General features: G+C 52.6%; 4 protein-coding genes across 6 annotated transcripts; 2 read left to right on the top strand and 2 right to left on the bottom strand.

The window, feature by feature from the left end:
* The first annotated feature begins 60 nt into the window (after positions 1-60).
* Positions 61-1,978, top strand: LOC148379064 (tetraspanin-9). The gene is made up of 9 exons (XM_088366713.1): positions 61-260; positions 603-639; positions 703-782; positions 854-1,045; positions 1,115-1,189; positions 1,255-1,356; positions 1,420-1,551; positions 1,620-1,703; positions 1,779-1,978. The coding sequence occupies exons 3-9, from the start codon at positions 720-722 to the stop codon at positions 1,848-1,850; spliced, it is 720 nt and encodes a 239-aa protein (XP_088222839.1). The 5' UTR covers positions 61-260; positions 603-639; positions 703-719; the 3' UTR covers positions 1,851-1,978.
* amdhd1 (amidohydrolase domain containing 1) lies at positions 1,882-4,076 on the bottom strand. The gene is made up of 8 exons (XM_088366708.1): positions 3,856-4,076; positions 3,472-3,578; positions 3,342-3,406; positions 3,012-3,289; positions 2,707-2,932; positions 2,432-2,650; positions 2,205-2,365; positions 1,882-2,129 (listed from the first exon to the last, which is right to left on the bottom strand). The coding sequence occupies exons 1-8, from the start codon at positions 3,996-3,998 to the stop codon at positions 2,024-2,026; spliced, it is 1,305 nt and encodes a 434-aa protein (XP_088222834.1). The 5' UTR covers positions 3,999-4,076; the 3' UTR covers positions 1,882-2,023.
* On the top strand, positions 3,828-15,352 carry ntn4 (netrin 4). 3 transcript variants are annotated; one of them, XM_088366701.1, is made up of 14 exons: positions 3,828-3,920; positions 4,016-4,142; positions 4,633-6,232; positions 6,320-6,380; positions 6,453-6,955; positions 7,740-8,293; positions 9,889-10,167; positions 12,256-12,382; positions 12,709-12,894; positions 13,653-13,842; positions 13,961-14,049; positions 14,224-14,292; positions 14,421-14,588; positions 14,663-15,352. In XM_088366701.1, exons 5-14 carry the CDS (start codon positions 6,898-6,900, stop codon positions 14,800-14,802), a joined length of 1,860 nt encoding a protein of 619 aa, XP_088222827.1. In that variant the 5' UTR covers positions 3,828-3,920; positions 4,016-4,142; positions 4,633-6,232; positions 6,320-6,380; positions 6,453-6,897; the 3' UTR covers positions 14,803-15,352. The 3 variants fall into 3 exon arrangements, with proteins under 3 accessions (XP_088222827.1, XP_088222825.1, XP_088222826.1); XM_088366699.1 differs by having other exon boundaries at positions 6,320-6,955; XM_088366700.1 differs by having other exon boundaries at positions 4,633-6,380.
* snrpf (small nuclear ribonucleoprotein polypeptide F) lies at positions 4,421-5,404 on the bottom strand. Its single transcript, XM_088366717.1, has 4 exons — positions 5,248-5,404; positions 4,858-4,983; positions 4,726-4,790; positions 4,421-4,647 (listed from the first exon to the last, which is right to left on the bottom strand). The coding sequence occupies exons 1-4, from the start codon at positions 5,248-5,250 to the stop codon at positions 4,581-4,583; spliced, it is 261 nt and encodes an 86-aa protein (XP_088222843.1). The 5' UTR covers positions 5,251-5,404; the 3' UTR covers positions 4,421-4,580.
* Positions 15,353-15,986: the final 634 nt, after the last annotated feature.

Below are 15,986 nucleotides of genomic sequence, written 5' to 3'. Positions count from 1 at the left end.
TAAACCATTAATAATAAACATTTACAGACATGCGCACAACGCGGGGCAGTGTGCGCCGTCTTCCTCCGCCGCAAGCTCCGCCCTCCGCACATTTCTCGTACTGTGGATGTACCACGGCCGTGGCGTCAACTTTGACGGGCTTTCTGTCGACTCCCAGCCTTCGTTTGTTGTTTTTAATTAACTTTTCCCGCAGAAGCAGTATGTGAAAGACGAAGGCTGGCAAGCAATCTGCGGAATGACAAGCTTCAGTTCATAGCGCGGTAAGAAATAGTCCCTCTTTTTCCCTGTCTCCGCTTGTTGTGATTTTTTTTTTTTTTCCTGGCACAAAAATAGTCATGGCCTTGTAGAAAGCCCTCCAAAGTGGACTAAAAACTATTGTTTATCATTCTTGTCTTGTAAGTGGCCTTGTTGGTGAGAGTTAAAATGCAGCTGGTTATTTTTTTTGCTGCGCAAACCTCCAAACTTGTTAAAGCCTCATTTGAAGTTCACTCCCGTGACGTCACTCTGCAAAAATTTGGCCTAACAATAAATGCAGTTCAACTCTATTAATATTACATTATCATTACGAAGTTTCACTCCGTGTTCATGTTGATATTTTCCAGATCGTCCTAGTTTCTCCTCCGTCATCGTATTCAAGTGGTAAGTTTGTTGTGATGTTACAATGCCAACATTTACATGGAGTCAATTAATGTTCTACTTTAGGTCCAGTAATTTGCAAGATGGCTCGCGGCTGTGTCTGTTGTGTCAAGTACATGCTCTTCCTCTTCAACCTGCTCTTTTGGGTAATGCCATTTCCACAAGTCCATCCCGCATGTGACGGACGGGAAGTGAGTGACCGGTATGTTTGTTGCAGTTGGGTGGGTGCGGCCTGCTGGGCGTGGGCGTGTGGCTGTCGGTGTCGCAGGGCAACTTCGCCACGCTGTCGCCGTCCTTCCCGTCGATGTCGGCCGCCAACCTCATCGTGATGCTGGGCACCGTCGTCATGGTGACGGGCTTCCTGGGATGCCTGGGTGCCATCAAGGAGAACAAGTGCCTCCTGCTAAGTGTGAGTCAACTGCCATCCAAATGATCCTTTATGGGCGAGTGTGAATATTATTTGTTTTTCTTCTCCAAGTTTTTCATCGTCCTGTTGATCATCCTGCTGGCCGAGCTCATCCTCCTCATCCTCTTCTTCGTCTACACCGACAAGGTCGGACGCGCTCGTGTTTCCGCTGCCAAAGGACATCTCGAATGTGTTCGTCTGTTTCCTCGCAGGTGAGCGAAAACGCCCGGCGGGATCTGAAGGACGGGCTGGTCCTGTACAACACGGACAACAACGCCGGCTTGAAGGATGCGTGGGACGCCATCCAGGGGGAGGTAAGACGCGTGGCGATGCAGGTGAAAACGCTTTGTCGTGACGTCTCCATGTTGCGCACGCAGTGGCACTGCTGCGGCGTGACGAGCTTCAGCGACTGGCGCGCGGCGCTTCAGGTGGACGCCGTTCCCGACAGCTGCTGTCAGCTCGTCCATTCGGGATGCGGACACAACGCTTCCAATACCTTCTGGACGCGGGTCAGTTGATCAAATGAAAAAAAATCAGAGGCTGTTTGCATTGAAAGTTGACTTCTTCTTTGTTACAGGGCTGCTATGAGAAGGTGGAGGAGTGGCTGGACGACAACAAGCACCTTCTGGGCACCATTGCCATGTGTGTCTTGGTCATTCAGGTGGGTGGCAGGCAGCCTTCAGCGGCCGCCATTTTGTGATGTGACGGCGCTCTTTTAATGGTGCGTCGCTTTCAGCTCCTCGGCATGGCCTTCTCCATGACGCTGTACCAGCAGATCCACCGTGGCGGCAAAAAATACCAAGCCTGACCCCGGTGCATTCCACTACCACAAGGCGGTATACACACACGGATCCATTTATTACTTTTGATCAGTTACTTTTATACCACAAGTATTTCTTGAGTGTCCTGACATGTTCAATAAAAGCACACAGCCGATCCCGTTTTTTTTTTTTTTTGCTCCGTGCACAAGCGCAACGATCTTCACAAGGCCAGCGTCTTGTCGTTGTCATAGACGACGTCGCCCTTGACGACCACGAAGCGGATGAGCTCCTGATGGGCGCCCAGCTGGTAGATGAGATGCTCCCACCTGTGCAGAGCCGCTCTCATCTTTTCATTTACAGTCACCATATGCGCCATCTCCTTTTGAGTAAGAGCTATTTACCGCGGGGCGTTGATAACCAGTAGGTCGCCGTGTTTTCCCGCCTCCAGCGAGCCGTGCGTGTGGGAGCGTCCGAGGGCGTAGGCGGCGTTGATGGTGGCCGCCGCCAAGGCTTCGGGCGTGGACATCCTCATGTTGACGCAGGCCAGGTGCATGACGATGGGCTTCGGGTGAGAGGGAAAGAAAAGCGGCATCAAAAAAGGCACCTCACGGGAAGGCACGGGACTCACCATGGAGCAGCAGTACGCGTTGGGGTTGAAGTCACTGCCAAGGGCCACGATCACGCCCGCGTCCAACATGGCGCGTGCCCGTGGTTGGGCTAGCCTGAGGATGTAAGCCGTGGTCGGCAGCAGGACGGCCGCCGTCTTGGCCCGGGCCATGGCGGCGATGCCCTGGTCCGTCACTTCCTCCAGGTGGCTGACGGCTAACGCTCCCAGCTCGGCCCCCAGCTGTGGGCGGGACGTGAGAAAGGACGCTCCTGGACGGACGGCAAACGGAGGACTACCTGAGCGGCGTTCATGGGATGCAGCTCGTCTCCGTGGAAGTTGGCGTTGAGGCCCATTTCCATGCCCGCCCGCAGGATGGCCCGCGTGGAGGGCACGTCGAAGACTCCCTCCTCGCAGAACACGTCGATGTTGTCCACTCGCAGAGTCCCGGCCTCCATGCGCTCCTTCAATGCGGGAAGTTGAACCTGCAGGATGTCCTCGGTGGCTTCTGCCACACTTTTCCCTCTTCAGACACATTGAAGTAAGTACGCTTGATTTTCACAATCACTTTGGACAGATAGCAAAAATTTGAGGTGCGGCATACTTGGGCACGGCGTGGGCGCCGCAGTACGTGGCGGAGATGCTGATGGGCAGAGTGCGACGGGCTTCCTCCATGACCTCCAGCATCTTCATCTCGGTGGGCAGATCCAGGCCGTAGCCGCTCTTGACCTCCACCAGCGTGGTGCCGGCCCGCCGCATGCGCTCCAGCCTGCCGCTCAGCGAGGCCAAGAGGTCGTGGGCGGCGGCCGCCCGCGTGCGCTCCACTGTGAAGTGGATGCCGCCCCCTGCTCGGTGCACGTCCATGTAGGTGGCGCCCGCCAGCTGAGGCGGAAACATCATTAGAAAGGGTCACCGCGGCAACGTGGCGGCTTACCTTCATGGCAAACTCGTGCACACGGTCGCCGGCCCAGATGGGGTGAGTGTGAGCGTCGACCAAGCCTGTCAACACAATCATAATAATACTACTTTTTTAAAACTATTTTACTTTTTATGATGAAACTCACCAGGCAAGACACACATCCCCGTGGCGTCGATCACACGATCGAAGGAAGCATCCGAATACTCCGATTCAATCACATCAACCGGGCCAACCGCTTGAATTAGCCCGTCGCTGAGCAGCACAAAAAGCACATTTATACTGAAAATATTAAAAATGTATTTCTAAGGCAAAAAAATAGAAGATTTTAATCATTCATCTAAAATGACAATAAAACTGCAGTTAACATCCACAAGTAAAATTACAATTGCTGGGAAACAAGAAAAAAAGGTTCGATATGGTGATGCAGTGACTGGCATCAGCCGCTGGAGGGCGCTGTTGAAATGTGAGTAGTAGTGTTAACGACAGCAGAGCTCCCAACAGGACTTGTGTCAAAGATTTGGTTGCTAACCTGCCGACGACGACGCTTGCACCGTGGATGACGTGGATGTCGATGTCACTGTTGCCTTTTGTCAGGTATTTCTCGCCGTTGTTGCAAATCACGAGTACCTGCTGCGCGTTTTTCACCAGTAGTTTCAAACGACTTGTCGACATGTTGTCTCTTTCTCCAGATGACGCTGTGAGCTTTTACGCTTCGGAGAGCAACCTGGCTTTTTTTGCTCCTCATTCTGTTTGACAAATATTTGAGCAACAGAGGCTAAAGTGCACAAGGGGCGGGGCTTCAAAAAGACAAAACAGGTAAGCCCGTTACTCGGTCAATATGAAACGCGTCCTGTCTACACGTTACATGAAATAAGCATGCAACTATTAGCAGTTTAATGTCTTGTTTACTTAGTGCGTTGTATTTGTTTTGCCCATGTGCATCCATCTTCTTTTTGTCCTGCTAAGTTATTCTTGTTGACTGCTTATACATACCCAGAGATGCATGAGCCATCTTTATTCTAGTCTAGGGTTTATAATCCTAATCATATTCCAAACCTGGATAGAATACATTTTCAATAAGCAGAGGTAGCCAGTTTTAATAAAGAGCACAATGGTTTATTGCCTCCTAACAACTAAAAAGTTGGTCACAAACGGTACAAAAAAAAAGAAAGCAATCATTCGTTTAGTTTCACATGGTGAAAACACAAGCACACTTTTTGACTAGAAATCACACACACGCCGTGATTGTTGGAATCACTCTCTCATTTCTCCATCCTCCTCTTCTTCTTCCACCCCTCGGATGTAGAGAACATTGTTGCACCTGGAGAAGAGGAACTCTTTGAACCACTTGTTGCACGGCATTTACACCTGCTTTGACTTCGGATTCAACCGGGAATACCTGATGAGGACTTCACCGAGATGACCTGCCAACGCTCCGTCCACGTACTCTTCCGTGTTCGCCAGCTGCCAACAAACATGATACAGCATGAGGTCAACTTTTAATTTTGATTGATCTGATTGCGGCGCTCACCTGCATGTTCATGTAACCGTCCACAGAGACTAGGTAGCCTTTGTACTCCATGCCCCACTTGAGCTTCACCATCACTGGCTTGCCCGTCAGCCCGTTCAGGAAGGGCTTAGGGTTCAGTGGTAAACTCTGCAACAACAAAAAGACATTTCAGATCAAACCTAGTTCTTGAAAATGCCGTTTGCTAAAGACAAATATGTTGGTGACATTTTGTACGACGTTTAATATGTAGTACGATCTTCCATAAGATTGTCTGCATGAGTGGAGGCGAAGCGCTTCATTCATTCCATTGGCGAGGGAGCTAACGCGGCTAACTGCTAACCAGCTAAACAACGCACAGATGACGAAACTTAATCCAGCACAAGCGCATTGATGAAAATAGATCATACGCACCATTTCGAATTGTTGGATGTATGTAACTTAGTCGCTGGAGTTTGGTAACTAGCTTGTCGTCACAATAGCGTTCGGAAGCGCACACACGCTCTGCCCGCCAAACCGGAAGTACTAAGTGTTGACCTCCGTGGAGTCATGTTTTCTTCCATACTGCCACCCAACGGCTGGAATGCTGTATTACATCAAAATCCTCTACTGAAAAGATGATTTAAAAATGTTTCGTCAGTGTTTTCACTATATTAATACTCATTTTATATTTTAAATTTCCACAGTACTTTTAATAGACTGTAGGTAAAAGAGGAAAAAGAAGGCTTAAGTTATTATTAGCCATACACTTTGGGCGTTAATACATATTTCACGCCATCGTTCCAATAACATTCTTTCAAAAGTCACCAAAATACTGTCTTTTGTCTTTGACAATAAATGTGATGTAAAACACATTTTTTTACAATTTGTTTGAAATCCACTTGGCTGTGGCCTAGCAAATTGAGCAAGAAGAGAAATGATTGTCATATTGAGGTCGTGGTGTCTGGGCACCTCTTTGTCTGCTGGTGCTAAAATGTCTGACGGTGTGTTACGCAGCCAAGTGTTGCTAAACCATGTGGCAAGTTTAAACCTGATCTTTTTTTACCCGCCAAAATGTGTGCTTTTCTCTCATAGATCAAGCTCCCCTGCAGTTGTTCACGCATTTTTGGAATACTGCTGCTCTTACATCACCTTCTGACTCGTTCATAAGCGCCATGTCCATCAGCGGTGAAGGCGTGGTGCCCATGATGTGTTGACAGCTATGTTTGCGTAAAATATTAGCCCCAACTTGGGAGACTTTTGAAGCAGACCCACAAGCCAGAGGGACATGCTGTGTCCACTGGAGCATGACCCACACGGGAAGAGATGAAGTCTTTTTTAACATGATGCACCACTTGTAGCCACCAGAGAGCGCCGTTTTCCTTTTTACATAGCTCACACTGATTGGACACCACTTTAGGTACCCAAAATCTAATCCTTTGCCTTTATAAAGATAAAAATGCTTCAGTTGGATGACACCATTTTTTATGTATTATGCATACTAAAGGCTCAATTGGATAGCCAGAATATTAGGAACACCACTCAGGACCATCCATCACAGCATTCATGTAAAGATGTACCTAATCAATATTGTGCAGGTGAATCAATTGTATGGTTTTCAAAAATATATACTTTTTCAGGTACTCTGGATGTGTGAGGAGCTCCATCCCGTTCCGGAATGTTCCTTTAAGTGAAGTGCAAGAGCGGAGGAGGAGGAGGAGGAGCCGGCTTCCTCACTCTACGTGTGAGTGTGTGTGTGTGTCCTCAGTTGGACTGGCGGGACGAAGCGCTGCGCGTGGAAATGAAAGACGCTGCAGGTTGCCGAGCGGCCGCACACGAGCTGGACTTTTGCTCGTCCTCCTCCTCGGCGCTCTTCCTCACAAGATCATGCTTCCTCCTCCCGCCGCACTCTGCCACCTCCTCCTCCTCCTGCTCTGCCGTGCACCTTCGCCTCAGCTGAGTGACAGACAGAGGCCGCACCAGATTTGAAAGCACGCCGTTTTTTTGGGGTTATTTTTTGGGCGCAGAACATCTCCTCCTGCCTTTGGCGCGCCTCTTGGTGGATTACCTCGGAGTGGAGTCAACATGCCGTTGCCGTTTGTGCTGCTGCTGCTGCTGAGCGTGGCTGTGTTGTCAGGTGCAGGTCAGTGTTCAATGTTTCACTTTTGTTCTGTTGTGACCATAACATGATTCAGCAATGTACACGGTAAACACGTTGGACTTTGACTGTTGTTAATTTCCTCGGATTCGGAATCAAGTCCAACGCGGCGAGAGTTGGAAATGTTCCCTGACGATATTCCTCAGACATAATCCATTTTGCCGAACACGCCATGTTCAACCTTTTGTTGTGCAATAACATGGGCCACCTCATTGTTGTTCATCTCAAGCTTAATTCGCTGCATCGAACGCGCTGGAGCGTCGTGGTTGAAAGTCTGAAAAGATGCCGGCTCCACAATGCTCCTAATTTGCCCCCCGGCGACCAGCACAATGCGTTCCTCGGCTGACCTCTCCCCACCTGCAGACGGTTACATAATTTGCCGGCAGCTCCTGTTGAAGGCAAAACACGGCCCCTGACAGCTCCCCGGCCCGCCCGGGCCTCATTTGCCATAACGGGCCAACGTGTGGCGCGGCTGACGCACATAGAGGGGCACCGAACGGGAGCGGCCACCCCGAGGGCTCGTCGGAAGCAAGGCGTCCCGACGCCGCCGGCTGCCAAACTCCATCGGCGTCACGGCCGGCAGGTGCACAATGGCGCCATTATCCCCTTTTTGCGTCACGTTTCCGACCTCCCCGACTTTTTGGATTTACGGGCTGGGCCGCCATTTGTTCAATTCCGTCATTCACATTTCAGACTTCAAGTTCAAGTTTCCATCCTTTCTTTGAGTCCAAACATTTGTGTGCGGGCTCAAATGTTGTTTTTTTCCCAGGCGCAGCGCCGGAGGCAATGTCGCGAGCGGGCGTGGCCCCGCGCTGCGAGAGCCGCGCCTGCAACCCCCGCATGGGCAACCTGGCGCTGGGCCGCCGCGTCCTGACCCAGAGCGCGTGCGGCAACAACGGCACCGAGCCCTACTGCGCCTACGCCGAGCCGGGCCTGGCGTGCGGCCCCGCCAAGTGCGGCAAGTGCAACGCCGCCCTGCCCCACCTGTCGCACTTGGCGGGCGCCATGTCCGACTCGTCCTTCCGCCACCCCGACACCTGGTGGCAGTCGGCGGAGGGCGCCGACTCGGAGACGCTGCAACTGGACCTGGAGGCCGAGTTCTACTTCACGCACCTCATCGCCGTCTTCCGCTCGCCGCGGCCGGCCGCCATGACGCTGGAGCGCTCGCAGGACTTTGGCCGCACGTGGCGCACTCTGCAGTACTACGCCCGCAACTGCAGCGCCGCTTTCGGCGTCCCGGAGGGCAAGGCGGTCACTTCCGGCGGGGACGGCGCCACCTGCACGTCCAAGTATTCCGGGGCCTACCCGTGCACCCGAGGAGAGGTGAGGCGCAGCGCCGCTTTTGCGGAATATTTCTTTTCTATCTTTGCCCCGACTTCAGTCTGACACGCATGTTGATGTGAGGCACCTTCTTGGTTAGCAATGGCTGCCAAAATAAGTGCCAGGCCAGTGTCAAAAACCGCGACTTGAAGTTGTGTCATTTGATTTTGCCGCTATTGAATTCCATCGACAATAGCGGAGCACCCCGCCCACCCCTCCCGGACCGTTATCGATATGCCTTGAGTTATAGAAATGTAATCCGATGAGCGGAAAGGCCCCCCGGCGGCTCCCTCAAAGCGCGTCTGAGCCTTTCGGGGAATCTGACAAAGACGTGAGGTGTGATGGATGGCGAGGGGCGACGAGTTCAGACGCCCCGAGCGGGCGGCCGGCCGGCCGGCTTTACACCTGCGTTGTATTATTTACAGTCGGCGCTCGCAAGAATGCGAAACCGAGGTCGAGGCGTACGTCCGTATCGACGCTCGGCAAAATATCTGGCGGGAAGGAAGTGCTGTGGGCCAGACGCCCTCCCCGACTCCCCCCCCCCCCCCCCCTCCCTTTAATGCCCATTGTGCTTGTTTACCAGGTTACAGTCCAGCGTGCTTTGATGGAATTAGCCGCCTCAAAGCCAGACTTGCTCGCTTTTTTCGCCGGCCGGAACTCGGGCGAGGAAGATTACGAGTGGCCCGCCGTGAACCTGCTCGCTCGCTCGCTCGTTCGCTTCCCTCAGGCTTCAGAGTAGATATGGATCACGCTCAGTCAAACGTTCTCACCCTGAGCGCTAATCATTAATACGCTAAGACGGTGCAAAGGTTCTGTTTAGGTTAGACAGACGCGGCTGTAATTTCAACAACAGTGGCAGAGTCCAGATGGCTTGTTTGGCTAACCTCAGACTAGTCCAGTAGGAGGAAAAAGTTATTTGGGTCCCTGTTCGAATGCTTCAAAAAAACATCTCGTGCAATTGTGTCGTTTTGTGAACTAAGCCGTGCGTGTGTGTGTGTCAGTTGCTGTGCGATGGACGCGCTGTCTCGATCCTTTTGTGGCGCCCTGAGTTATGTGCGTCCGCGTCTCTGTCCCCCGTCTTTGTCTCTCCGTACCCTCCCGCGGACCAGCGCCCCATACCTCCCCCCCGCCTCGGCCCCTCCCTCCTCGTCCCCCTCGTTTGTGGCGTTCCCTTAATCGTGCACCACAATGCCGCGGCCCCGCCAACTTTTGCAACGAGCAGGAAATTAATCGCTCTCCTCCCATCGCACTTTAGCAGCCCGCCAGGCTGACCAATCGGGGGAAGGCGCACACACACACACACACACACACGAAACAATGTCAAGAGACAGAGACACACTGCAAACACACACTTTCTTCGGGGCGTTGGTTACCAGTGGCAGCCGTCGCCATGGCGACATAATAAAGGGGGATCTTCAATTTTCAACTGTCCGACACCCTCGTGGTATCGTCGTCACGGCGACCGGACGGGACGTTTCGAGCACCGAAACAACAAACGAGGTGCCAACAAAGTGAAAACGTGCACGCCAACGCACGAGTGTCGAGAAGTTTCTCCAGTCTGATGGATTTGTTGACTTTGAAATTTTCTATCCCCCCAGGTGATCTACCGGACGCTCCCCAAGTGGGAGTCTCTGGACCCGTTCGGCCCCGAGGGCCAGCAGCAGCTGCGGGTGACCAACGTGCGCATCCGGCTGCTGGAGCGCCAGCCGTGCCCGTGCCAGGCCAAAGACGCCGCTGTCGCCGCTGAGACTCCGCCCACACGCCACTTTGCCATCTACGACCTGATGGTCAAGGGCAGCTGCTTCTGCAACGGGCACGCCGAGCAGTGCGTGCCCGCGCCGGGCTACCAGCCCGTCCGGGATCGGACCAACCACGTGGTAAGCCGATGTTTGTTCGGGCTGGGGGGGGGGTTATGATTAATGATGGACCCCCATCATCAAGCCAGTCAACTCTTTGTGCTGGCTTTCATCTTTCGGCCCCGCCGGACATGGTTGTCACGCTTAATGGTGGCCTGATGAAGGTGTGAACGTACACACACACACACATATCCATCTTCTCTTTCGCAATCAGCGGTGGGAAGCAAACACGTTTAGCTATTTCCTCTTTTCACTCAAGACAGCTCGGCCGTTTGTTTGCTTTTATAGTTGGCAGGCCATGTTGAAAAACAAAACGGACTGAGCGTGTTGGAGGGGTGCGGCGGTCATTTCAGTGGCGACAAATGCGGACTTTCCCTTTTTGGTGCTTGAGTGAAAGGCGGACAATCTTGCCAAGAATGCCTGAGAAGGATATCCAGGGCCATGTAGTGAAATCAAAATGGAGGACGGGGTTGATATTTGGAATGCGACTCCACCCAAAAGAAAATTTGGGAGCCGACCCAAAACAATAGCAATCGTTTTCTCGCCGGCCTGGGCTCTTGCAACGTTGCAGGGCGAGATTCCGACGCCGTCTTTGTTTGCAATATTGCTTGCAAATATTTGCGCAGCGCCGCAGCTTTGAACACCAAATCCTCTCTCAAGGGCGGGCGAGCCAGCGAGTGAGCGGCACCTGGACAGCTTTTTGGACAAACACGCTTACATAAGCGGCCCTCATCGGCGGATGAGGGAACGCGTCACGTCGGGAAGGATTGGGGTTGGGGGGGCTTGACTTGCTGTAGAGGATCAATGCTAAGTTGAAGACACAGCGTTGGCTTAAGTGCTAAGCCGGGACAGGTTCTGCTTCTGACCCGGCCAAGTCCCGGGAAATGAACGGAACACGCTGTAATATCCTGTGGTGGCTTTGGAGCGCACATCCCAATGACAAGTGTAGAATGTGTTTTGGTTTGGCCAAGTGTGTGTGTGTGTGTGTGTGTGTGTGTTGGCGTCATTAGAGTCCAGACAGTGCGTGTGTGTGTGTGTGAGTGTTTGGATGAAGGGAACTCTGTTCAGAATGATTACACCGTCTGCTAGTTAGCCACAAAGCTAACACTCATACACGCGCTCATAATAACGTTCCCCGGACAGCAGACACACACACACATACACACACACACTAATTGGTCCAATCTTGCTTCCGCTCACTCTTCAAATTGCTTTTTTTTTTTGCCCGCCTCATCCAATAATATGAATTATGTAACCATGACAGCTTGTGTGTGTGTGTTCGCCGCATTAGAGTGCCTTATCGTCACCATATATCCATTTTTTTTCAAATCGTAAAAGTTCTATTTGATTGACAGTTGACAGACTGTTTTGAATTCTTTCAAAGTGAAGGCCACTCTTGAACTTGCTGACTTCGGGATGCGTACATTTCATACAAAACACCTTTCCAACTGTGTGTGTGTGTGTTTATGGCAGGCTGATCCGAGGTCAGTTCAGCTGGAGGACACGTTGGGCCCGTCACGTGTTGGGCTCAAGTTGGCGACGTGTCTCACACGCACACACATGCACACACACGCATGTACACACACCGTGGGAAACAATGTTGGAGTTTAGCAAACATACTTTGTGTTGGCATGTAGCGTGTTGTATAACCCAGCGTCTGTCCCACATAGCAATGGCACGGTGCAACGCAAACAAATAAAGAGCTTCCTCAGATGCCTTGCCCCCCCCCCCACCCTCCCCTCCCTCCCCCCCATTCAATCATTATCCAGCATACATGGCATTCCAGCACTCAGGAATGACAAGGAGATTGTTATTGTGCTCTCAGTGCTGCATACTTGCACTCTTCTCATGCACGCACACACACGCTCATGCACACGCGTGCACGCAGGCCTTTCAGACCCAAGGCCCACTTTTATTGTTTCCAGCGATGAAGCCAAACAATCAATCCGCATTCACTCATTTCGGTCGGCCAGAGAAAGCGACGGAGCGGGAGAATATTCGGGAAGTTATGAGAGGTGAAGAAGACGGAAAAGAAGAAGCGTCTCGCTGTCCCTCTGACGTTTTGAAATAGGAAATGTGTGGCTAACCGTGCGGTCATGTGTGCGGCAGGTGCACGGCAAGTGCGTGTGTCGACATAACACGGCCGGCGACCACTGCGAGCGCTGCGCCGCGCTCTACAACGACCGACCCTGGCAGCCCGCCGACGGCCTGACGGGGGCGCCGCACGAGTGTCGCAGTAAGTGCCCTCGCACCTTCCCGATTTGGGCGCCCGGCACGCCGTTCGCAAGCTTCCGATGTTTTATACCTTCAAACCGAACAAAGTATTTTTTTATGTGAGCTCCTCTCAATTTGCTCGAAAAATCTGCCACCTAGTGGACTAGCATGCGCATGTTGGGCAGCCATATTGGTAAGGTACAAGCGTGACGCTTAAAGTGTGGTTGCCCAGCAACGCTGCTCGTTAATTAGCTAACGTAAATAGCAACCGTAGCTATAGCGATCGAATCTTATTATTTTGAATCTTGTTCTGACGGCGTCCTGGCGGGCATTGTCTCTTTCCGGCAGAGTGCAAGTGTAACGGCCACGCTCACAGCTGCCATTTTGATTGGTCGGCGTGGCGGGACTCGGGCCAGCGCAGCGGCGGCGTGTGCGACTGTCTGCACAACACCGAGGGGCGCCAGTGTCAGAACTGCAGGGCGGGTTTCTTCCGGGACCCCGGACGCCCCCACACGGCCCCTGACTCTTGCAAGCGTAAGACACACACACACACGCACACACAGTTTGATTAAAAAGGGATTAGATGGGGTCAAGGACAAATAAGCGATGATGTCACATCCTTGCGGGAAGGTCACGAATCGCTCGACTAGTTGAGACAGCAAAATGTCCCAAATCGGAGCGGCGCGCTGCCGGGCCTCCGCCAATCAGACGAGCGTTGAGTAAACACCAGATAGTCATCTGTCAACACGCGGCGCTGGCTACATTCTCGCCAGCGATTATCTGTCAGATGCGAACCTCGTCGTCAGCTCAACCCCGCAGGTACGGCGTGTGCAAAAGCAACTGTCAAAACGCACCAGACCATCTCAAAACACGCCATGTTTACCCGCAATCAATTTGCTGCTCTGTAACCACGGTCACCAAGCCACCTCAAAAGTATCTACGTCATAAATAATATGCGTGACCACAATAGATTTGGAATCTCAAAACGATGAGCGGCAGCGCACAGCGGGCGTCCCTCATGAAAGGTCCCAGACGAGGGGCCTGCGTGCGGCTGAGGATCGAAAAGATCGAGCTGGCGCAATCCTCCGACAATGGAGGAATTTCCCTCCTTGGCGAGGAACATTTTGATCATACCACAGTCGGCAGGGGGTAAAGAAAACAATCTAGTCATGCGCCGCCGCGCAAGCTGGTACACACCAAAACAGCCACGGGAGGGGCAGCCACCGGAGGACAGGAAGCGAGTCTTTGGACTTGCCATCACGTACAAACCTAGTGAGATCTTTTGCTTCCAGCGTGCAGCTGTCACCCCGTGGGCTCGGCGCCGTGCGACCCGACCAGCGGCGAGTGCGTGTGCAAGCCCGGCGTGGGCGGCCCCCACTGCGACAGGTGCCTGCCGGGCTACTGGGGCTTCCACCCGTACGGCTGCCGGCCGTGCGACTGCGCCGGGGACTGCGACCCCTTGACGGGCGACTGCGTGCTGGGGTGAGCCCAAAAGTATTCGGACGCCCGCTCCAACTTCATTTGCACAAAGCCGCCGCCGCCGCCAATTCCCCCAATGTCCCAATACTTTTGACCGAAACTGCCGCCCGCTGTGTTGCAGCTCGGACTTGTACAACTTGGAGGGGAACTCCAGCGAGCCCGTCAGGATCTTCAGAGCGGACGAGCTCTTCTCTGCCCTCCACTACTCAGGTGTGTGTGTCCACTTATGAAAATCAGACACAGAACAATGATTTGCGTGTGCGTGTCCCATGAGTCGGACCCCACCGCTAGCTTGCATAGGCACATTCCTCAGTGGACACACACGAGGAATGAAGACGACACACACACACATGCAATAATGGATGCTGTGATTGCCCCCCGCAGAGAAGTGCGAGTGCAAAGAGCAGCCGCTGACCAACAGCAAACTGTTCTGCACCATGAACTACGCCTACGGTGAGCCATTATATGCACGCCGACGTTTGGACGACATCATCTCTCATTTTTGGTTCACTAGAATTGGGGGGAAATCATTTTTGAGTTGTTTTTTTGTAACGCTACGAATAATTGTGTGCGTCTTTCAGTTCTGAAGGCGAAGGTGCTGTCGGCCCACGACAAGGGCTCGCACGCCGAGGTGGAGGTGAAGGTCCAGAAGGTGCTGAGTCAGAAGGTGAAGCTCCAGCGAGGCCGCGTCACACTCTACCCCGAGTCGTGGACGGCCAGAGGCTGCACCTGCCCCATCCTCAACCCAGGTCCGGTCACAAGCTAGCAGGCCAAGGGGGCGGGGCTTATTTTGGCCAATATGTTGATTTTTCTTGATTGTCAGGTGTGGAGTACCTGGTGGCGGGTCACGCCGACCGGAAGCGGGGCCACCTGCTGGTCAACATGAAGAGCTTCGTCAAGCCCTGGACGGCCACTTTGGGCCGCAAAGTGCTGGCGCTGCTCAGGAAGGACTGCAACTGGTAGACGACGTTTTTCCCCCGGAGACGACCTCCGCGCCCGGATTATTCAAACTCGGATTATCGTTTTGACCTCGTTACCTGGATTGATGATGGAGGGGGAGAAAGAAAAAAAAGAAAACTCTCTGCGCACTTTAACCAGCAAGATGGACTGGAACGGAACACGGACGCTCAAAGATGCACGCACGAGTGAGAGAGAAGAAGCCATACAAGCCACAACAGGTGGTTGAGTCCTTGCCAGTCAGTCGTTGCAGGTGGGCCGCGGAAATGGCGCCCTCTCGCCCCCCCCGCCCCCCCCCCCCCCCCCTCAAACGTGAATGTATAAGCCCGAATGCCAATCGAACGAGGACGTTTAAGCACGAGCCCGATCTTCCTTTCTTTGTACAGTGTTATTTGTGTATCGATTATTGTTCCTGTCACGTGACGGCAATTTTTTTCAGCTTTACGATAGTTTGTGCCCGTACGCTTTTTGTAGCATCCCGTCACCACGGAAACGCGCGCTGTTTGCCACCGCCGATGGCTTTTTCAATGCAACGATAATACAATTATCAACGCACCTTGTGTGTTTTTTTTTTTTCTTCTTCTTGACAATAACATTGAAGCCACCTGACATATTTTGGTCACCCAATTTTCCCGATTCTCTCGCCTTGCGTGTTGTTTTTTGTCATTGGGTTGTTAATCTTGTTTTCCAGTGGAGACCTTGAAATTCTTCACACAGCTTTGTGGAAAATATCCTTATCGGCCGTGACGTTCTCTCCCGAGTCGAGCCGTTGGTGCGGCTCCCAAAACAGGCGAGCCGGCCGCCCGCCCGCCTTCGCACGGCGCCGCAGAATGTCGACCGTCGGCGCTGTTTGGGTTTTGGCCGCCCACTGGCCGATGCATTCTTGACTCACCTGTTTGACGGCCGGAGGTGAGCGGAAGCTCTGCATTATTTTTCAGGAGCGTGCAGGAACCCTCGCATTAATTCTGCCGCTTTGTCTCCTGAGATGTGCTTGTTCTAAAAATAGCTAAGCAGATTCCCTAGGAATTTCCTCGATGTGAACATTTTAATTGTTTTTATTTGATGGGTTTCCTGCCTCCTCTTGATTGTATTGAGTTGTGGTGTTTTGTTGAAGGAGGCAATCACTGAGCTGGGAATCGTCCTTGGCGTGAAGACACAACAACTCAACTGAGCCAAGGACCTTCTTTCTC

This window comes from Syngnathus floridae, chromosome 22 (assembly GCF_059516105.1).
Source record: "Syngnathus floridae isolate MCC-2025c chromosome 22, RoL_Sflo_1.0, whole genome shotgun sequence".
In the NCBI taxonomy this organism is placed as follows: Eukaryota; Metazoa; Chordata; class Actinopteri; order Syngnathiformes; family Syngnathidae; genus Syngnathus; species Syngnathus floridae.
The sequence above is the reverse complement of the archived record's forward strand: the minus strand, read 5'-3'. Positions and strand labels throughout refer to the sequence as shown.